Source organism: Salmo salar, chromosome 21 (assembly GCF_965601325.2).
Source record: "Salmo salar chromosome 21, fSalSal1, whole genome shotgun sequence".
Taxonomy (NCBI): Eukaryota; Metazoa; Chordata; class Actinopteri; order Salmoniformes; family Salmonidae; genus Salmo; species Salmo salar.
Genome location: NC_138311.1, coordinates 30219737 through 30227763, shown reverse-complemented (window position 1 = coordinate 30227763; position 8027 = coordinate 30219737). Strand labels below are relative to the sequence as shown.

Here is an 8027-nt window from a genome sequence, read left to right as displayed (position 1 = left end):
TACTACTCAAAGCTGTCTATCGTTTACATTTACACCACAACTTATTTTTAAGAGAAATCCTAGGGTTAGGCAGATATATTGGAGTGTTTTCAATAGGGATATTCAGCTGTATTTTCATAATGGTTTATTTATAGTGTAAACACTGCCAAACAGTGCTCAGGTATACCATGCCAAACCAAAATATTTGGTCAGCCCTCTTGATTTCAAGTTAGCTCTAGCTGAAGTGCTGAATCCCATATATGTTGTAAACTGCTTATAGGAATCATAAGGCTTTGTGTTTATTCTCAGCTGATAGGATTAATCTATGGCCCTGTATATTTTGGAGAGAGAAATTGAAAAGCAAAAACACATGCTGTTTAATAAATCTCAAGACTATTATTATTGGTATCATAAAATTCAAGACCTAATATTTAATTCAATAAAAAGGGGCATGTAATATCCCATGCCCATACCAAGTGTATGCTCTATCCGATTTACTGCATATGAATACATTTGGAAATTGTAAAAATAATCGATTTAGTCACACCTTTTGGCCAATTGGAGTTGGTCGGTGTTAGTCCTTACTGAGTGAATTGTGGGAAGTTGCCCATGGGGCGTGGTTTCTGCTTGGGGGTGGGATTGTGTGGCATGCTAGTTAGTCTTTCAAATGGCAGGGAATACTAAATTACAGCGCTCAAAGGGAATTTCTTCCAACCAGGAAATGACATACAAGGAATACACCTGGGGAATATTCAGAAAAGATTGATTTTAAACTGAATTTGCAGAAGAAGGACTTGACTCGAAGCCGTTGAAGAACAGCAACTGATCCTTTTGACTAAATTATTGATCAGAAACACATCTGAAATGTGAGGTTATTCTCGCGGTGTGGGTTTATCAATATATTTGTGCCCGAACAACGCTTTGTGTAGGCTATGAACAACACTCAATTCTCTGATCAACGATAATAAACGTTTCGGATACTTTTATAAACAATTAAAATAAAAGGTAGGCTACTTTGGTTAATTTGCGGTGGGTTCGGTCCATTGACGAATTCGCTCGGAAGTCCATCCTATGGCACGTTAATTTTGTATTATGTTCTGCCGCTAGAGCGCCCGCCCATCGACTCCGAGTGTTTTTTGTTGTTGTAGTGAAGCAGTGAAAGGAGATTGATTTTACCGAACCAGCGTGCATTTGGATAGCGCTATCTCCCCGGAGGAAGAGGACGCCCACGGAAATTAAGTATTTTATGTACATTCTCAGTAGAAGGACTTTACGTATTTATTTTACATATTGATCCGATTTTTGGGGGGTGTTGGCACAATTCTAAATAGCGCACTAACAAAGCAAGACATCCACACACGCTGGACTTTCCCTGGTGAGGTGGTTTGTCGTTATACAGCGAAGGGCCTCCGCAGTCTCTCTGTCCGATGCGTAAGAAAGGAAGAAGGGTCAGGGTAGACGTCTTTTATGGGTGCATATCATTGACAATAGGATAGATAGTTGAAGGTGATACAGAGAAACGACACCCGAGTCTACCAAGCCCCGCATCTCAAAGCAGGATACGGGAGATAGGTGAGGGTATCCCACAGGCGGTAGGCGGATCTCAGTCTCAAGTCAACCCAGCAGGTTCGATCCCCGGGGGGCACCAGACCTACCCGTCCGTCGCCTCAAAACAGACTGAAGTTTTGCCTCGCCAAACGGATTATAGGAACGGTGTCTGAGGGGAGAGAAAGACGGAAGACAATGGGCATCCGCACGCTCCTTACTGCGTGTGCGCTGCTTGGTAAGTCACGCCTGTACCCTATTGCTTAGATTGGAAACATAGTCATCTTTCTCTTTCTTGTCTATTTAATTACATGAGAGAACAAATAAGAACCCCGAATGCTATTCAATTGTTACTATGCACTTTCAAAAAAAGATTGTGCCTTTTTAGAATTCTGTCTATTTAATTAAGAAGAACAGTTCGTCCCCAGACTCCGACACCTGAGTCATAGCACACCTGCATGCCAAGACATCTGCATGACGACACACCTGAATGACAAATCCAAACTCTGAATGTATGTAGGTGTGAGAGTGTGTGTTTGCCAATGCCACCTCAGTAGGAGTCACTGGTCTAGGGAGGGGGCATTGTGTTACTCACTACCAATGATGTATATAAATCCATCATTGCTCACTACTCACTTACAGATGCCTTTGGACAGCTGTGTCTGCATGTTTATGTTTCACAGCTCTATTATAGCTGTGAACAAGTTATTGTTTTTCTATCATTGTGTGTGTGTGTGTGTGTGTGGAGGGGGGAGAACCAGGTTCATGTGATATTTGGATGTAAGTCTCAGATTAACCCCCGCAGACTCAAGCTCCTCTTTCTCTGGATGAGTTGGATAACAGTGACCACATCCCCTTATTAGTGCCTGTAGTCAATACACACAGACACCTTACATTTTTCACTTTATATAGCACCTTGGGACACTCAGCTATTCTCTCCCTGTCATGCACATGACATACATTTACATTTGAGTCATTTAGCAGACGCTCTTATCCAGAGCGACTTACAGTAGTGAATGCATACATTTCATAAAAAAATGTTTTTCCCGTACTGGTCCCCCGTGGGAATCGAACCCCACAACCCTGTCGTTGCAAACACCATGCGCTACCAACTGAGCCACACGGGACATACACTTTCACTGACACATCTAGCATAGTCTACACAGTACACACACCAGATGGCTGCTCTGTTCCTGGATGGGATGCATGCTGGGGGAGGGGGGTGGATCCCTGCCATTGGGTTAGATTAACAGTCTTCTTGTTAGTTCACTTACCCTTTCAGCTGGTCAACTTCATGTAGGAGATATTGATTGATTGATACATTGGAATAATTGTACATTTCCCAAGGTGAAATGAAGGTGTAGAATGAAATGCAATACATCATAGAAATGCTATGGTTTTCCTATAGAGATGGACAGCAGAAAAAGAGTACAATATGTTGACTGTCTAATTTTCTACTTTACAGAAAGCTCTTACACATGGTGGTGACGTAGGGTACTGTATAAATGATGTGTGTATTACCCTGTAGTCGTGGCAGAGAGAGAGAACTCTGAATCCCTGAACCGTTCTGCTTTATATAACTAATAGGAAGTCTAATGTGTTGTTCAGCAGGAGGCTGGCTTGTTAAACAGTAATGGAGAGATGCTTCAGTTGGCTATACTGGCTCAACTGACTGCAGAATAGTTAGTATAGGCTCTCGATGCATGTCTGCTGCCAAAGCCTCTGTATGCACTGATCTCAGGCCAGTTTCACTGTGTAGTTTCAATCCATCAGTTAAGTCTCATGGAAACCAATAGTTATGAGGCAGTCTAACATGCAAATGTAAGTCTAGCTGACTCGTCCCTGCTAGTGGATTATCCTAATTGCTGTCAGTTATTAATTTTACTGCCATTGAATTCACTCAACTTTGTCAATATTGTTAATGGAAGGCCAGTCTAAATGGTGATTCCTTCCTTCTGACTATCCAATGCTGCCCACAGAATGACAGCTGTGTGTCACAAACACACACCCACACACACTTTTAGAATGAAAGGAATTTCACCTCTTGGTCAAGGAAGAGTCAGCGTTGTTTAAACATTGCTGTGAGTTTGAGTGGATCTGTCGTGTCTTTGTGGATGTTACTCTGATGCTAAAACTAAATTATTGGTGGTATATGACACGCTTCAGGCTCCTAACATATCTTCCAGCTGTTTGGCCAGCAGATGACCTGGGTTTGTGTATCTGTGTGCGAGTGCCTATGTATACATACAGAGCAAGCATGTCTAGACAGTGTTCATAATGCAATCGCTCACCCTGTCCCTGACTGTACATCTGTGTGCATTCTACAGAGGCTTGGCTGGGATGCGTGTTTCTCCTGTGTGTGCATGTTTTTAGGTTATTTCCATTTGTAAAGGTCTTTGACTTTGCTTTTATGTTTTATTTTGCTAATATGGGACTCATTTTAGGAAAATAGACGTATGTCACACGTCTCTACTTCACAGGAGAGGCATTTGAATGTAAACATGATTATTATTTTTGTCAAAATGCATTTTTTGGGGGTAGAAATGCCATCTGGAACATGTGAACTTTCATGTGCCTTATTAACAAATGTTTATGCCATCTGTAAATATGAGTAAAATCATTAAATTACAAACCTAGTTGGTGTAGCCACAGAAAAAGACAGGAACCTTCCCACTAGTCAGGATTGGCTGACATAATGGATGGGCTGGACATGCCGAGACATGAGTTCAGATTGGTCTGTCATGTAGCATGCTTCTGTCTATAACATGAGCTCCTTAGTATGTAGGCTTTAAATAAAAATGTGTAATGAAGAACTGCACAAGTGTTGCTCCTCCTCTCCACTTTCTTTGAAGACAATCCTGCCATGCTGACTCTCTCTGACTCTGACAATGAGGAAATCCCTGATTTTAGGTAAAAACATATTAATTGAACCAGACATTGTAGTCTTCTGATGACAGTGATGGGGAAGCCAACAGTGTTGTTGTCACAGAAGAAGTGGACCGAGTTTAGAAATCAGTTGAATGCCCGGTGGATGATAGCCAAGGAGAAGGCAACCGTGACAGAGAGGGAAATGTGTTCTTCCCTGTATATGGGTAAGATAGTCTAGCTAGCATTTTCAGATATTATATGTTTGTAATTTTGTCAGTCATTTTCATTGACAGTTAAAGTGTACTGTTTGCTAACTAATGTTAGTTGGCTGGCTGGCTAGCTAACGTTATGTGTATGATCTGTGTAGTAATATTATTCATATCTCAGAAATTCATTTGCGTTGCTAGTTATAGCCTAATGTTAGCTAGGTGTGGGTAAGAATCATCTAATAATTATAAAATATTAATCTGGAAACATTCTATTTTTGATATTGCTACTGTGCAAGTAACCATTTCACTGTACCATTTACATCTTCTGTATCCTGTGCATGTGACAAACTTTGATTAGGATATAGGACTCGATAAAGTGTTGTTTTTTTTTATCTGGAGTTTTTCCTTATTGAAGGCTACTACTTAAACCACTTTTAGTTTAGAAATCTTAGGTTGTTTACTACACTAACTTACTCACTCAGTTTAGCACATGGCCTCACATGTGAATCCTTAACGTTTGGGTGGGGCTAAGGCCTTTGAGGGTGTTAACAATACTGAATAGGTGTAGATAAGAACAGCTCTCCAGTAGGTGTACCAAAATATTCAAGGGCCATTTTCTCAAAAGTGGGGTTACAAGTTTATCAACTTTCAAAGCAGAATTACTTTCCCATTGTTCCTCAACTGCATTGTATGATATACCATTTTGTAGTCTCTCCTTTTATCCAATGTAAATCTGGAGGCATTTCGGTGTTTGTGTGTAGTGTACCCATAACATCATGATACTTCATCACATTGTTTCCCTCTATCTGGCTTGTTTACCTGACAACAGCAAGACCACTACAAACTTCATTCACTTACTGTACTTCACCTGCTTCTCTTTCAACTCTGCATGAATATTCAGAGATACAAGTCATTGATAGGTTGTTGTCCACTTCGGGCTGAGAGAGAGCACAACTTTTTGATTGGTCAAGGATCAGTAGACCAGAAAGATAAAATGAGTCTGAACATCAGACCCAGACCTGCCTCAGTAAGTACTTGGGTAGTTTGTTTCCTTTGATGGTAAGTCTTTAGAGAACAGCCAGAGCAGGAGTCAATTTTACAGTTGCCCTCAGGCCTAGAGTGGACCCTGTAATGCTGAGTTAACACAAAGGTAGGGACATTCACACCTAACTGTCACCGCTGCTAAGTACCGCCCCCAACACACACTCCAATCACACTGGAGAGTTTTAACAGTCAGTTTTACTAAAGCACTGCGACCTACTGTTACACTCAGTAAAAATCTGTTGCTGCTCTCTCCACATAGTTTAGGATACATTATCTGGACATTAAAGATAAATAGGAAAATGGCCTGCTTATTTTTAATCTCCTTCCTGCTTAAATGAATTTGGTGCCTGTCTGCAGCATCTGGTTTGTGTCTGGATGGGGTAACTGTGTAGTGTCTGCTGTGTTTCTTTCTGTAGTTGTGAACTCTGTACAACATGATCTCTTTGACCTCAGAGCTGATCACCAGAGTTCTGACAGCTGTTGATCATTTTACAGTTGTGATTGCATGCCTAAATCATTTACAGTGCACATTTTTTTGGGGGGGTTTTGTGAGTCTTTATGTCTGAGGTACCTTCTCTCAGATAAGATAAAAGGCAGTTTAACTGGTCTGTTGGGTTTGGGTGGTTATTTCCTTGACATCCCACCCCCCTCTTCACTTTAAATACCACCATTAACTACCATCCACTTTGAATACCTCCCTTTTTATTTATTTTTTTTACCTTTATTTAACTAGGCAAGTCAGTTAAGAACAAATTAGGAACAGTGGGCTAAACTGCCTTGTTCAGGGTCAGAGCGACAGACTTTTAACTTGTCAGCTCAGGGATTCGATCTTGCGACCTTTCGGTTACAAGTCCAACGCTCTAACCACTAGGCTACCTGCCGCCCCTTCTCCCCTCCCTGGTTTAGAAGGGTGAGTTGGATGAGGTTGTCCTCTAGACATTGGTCCAAAATCAGTTTTGCCCAATGGTTAGGATTTATAGGGGGTAAGCTGATATTAGATATGTGCTTAGGTGCAACTTCTACTCAGAGCTCTGTTAGATAATAGGGTAGCCCAGATTCCACTCCTCCAGATCCACCCACAATACTTGGGTTTACATACCCAGAATCCTCACTGGATTCTCCGCCCAAACACAGCCTTAGTGGGATGCGCATGAGACGCAGGGTTACTATGGAGACGGCTCCCCTGCTGCACAGCACATCCACAGACTCTGTCACACACACACACACACACACACACACACACTTACATAACAATACACACCACCCCACACACCTCCCTATAGTGTCACCCCGCGCCCCCCCGTCTTACACACACACACACACACACATGGCTGTTTTTTAGATTGAAAACAAAAGGTGAATAGGATACAGTCAGCATGGGTCTGAGCTAAGATAACCCACAGGGACATTGGAGGCATCTGATCTGATTCTCAAATCAAATCCCTGTAACTCAAGAGGAAAACACTGTGTGTGTGTGTGTGTGTGTGTGTGTGTGTGTGTTCGTGAGAGAGACCAAGAGAAACTGTGTGTGAGAGACTGTCTTTGTTTACGAGCTTGTATGTGTGTGTGGCTTAGCTTCACTCGCATCCTGAATGCCAAATTCACTGACAATGGTAGAGAAGTCTGTTTGAAGAGTCTAATTATTAGTTAATTAGTTTCCTTTCCAATCTGTGGCTTAATACACAAACAGGGAGAGATGGAGAGCAAGCTGTCATACAGAGCTATTAACATGTGGGTTTGGATAATTATAGAAGACTGAAAGTTGGATTTATAGTGTTACATTAACTTCAGCAGCTGTCTGGAGTTTGTACGTACACGTGTGATGAGTGTGTGTGTTACTGGATTGCAGATGTGTGTGTCTCATTTAAAGGAAAGGTGTTTGTAAAACCTTAAACTGTTTTTGTTGATGATGATCTGTGTTTGTGAATGTATGGGGATAGTTCTATGTCCATCTCTTTGTCATGCTGTTGTGTTGTTGGCTGGTCTGATAGGGTTTAGGGCCCTGGGGGGCAAAGAGGGGGAGGGAGGGCTTTTGCACAGGGAAGCAGGTGGCTATATGGAGTTAATGGACTGTGGGGAGGGGGGCACTTCAGATGGGACAGGACAGGGGGCAGAGTACGGTCTGTGTGTGTGAGGGAGTGAGACACTGTCTGTGTGCTACAGTAGGTTTATTATATGGATGAGTGAGTTGGTCACAAACACTAAATTTTTAACCATGTCCATTATGGACAGAGGCGAGAGAGGAGCTGGGCGACTTTACCCTTCCCCACCATCAACCTCAATTATGAATGAATTATGGGTCGGGATGGGTAGAGACACACTCAGAGAGGTAGTTACCCCCTGGTGTTCTCGGCCTGGTCTCAGCAGCTGTGATGGGCAGGC

The 8027-nt window shown here is 42.2% G+C and overlaps 1 protein-coding gene across 2 annotated transcripts in view; it reads left to right on the top strand.

Annotated features, from left to right (window-relative positions):
- The first annotated feature begins 637 nt into the window (after window positions 1-637).
- The window catches only part of LOC106582101 (immunoglobulin superfamily member 3), an 89885-nt gene continuing 82495 nt past the window's right edge, over window positions 638-8027 (top strand). Inside the window, exon 1 of one of the 2 annotated variants that reach the window (XM_014164845.3) lies at window positions 638-1762. In XM_014164845.3, the coding sequence (XP_014020320.1) occupies window positions 1723-1762 (40 nt within the window). In that variant the 5' untranslated portion in view covers window positions 638-1722. The remainder of the gene's footprint in view (window positions 1763-8027) is intronic. The other variant, XM_014164846.3, reaches the window with a different exon arrangement.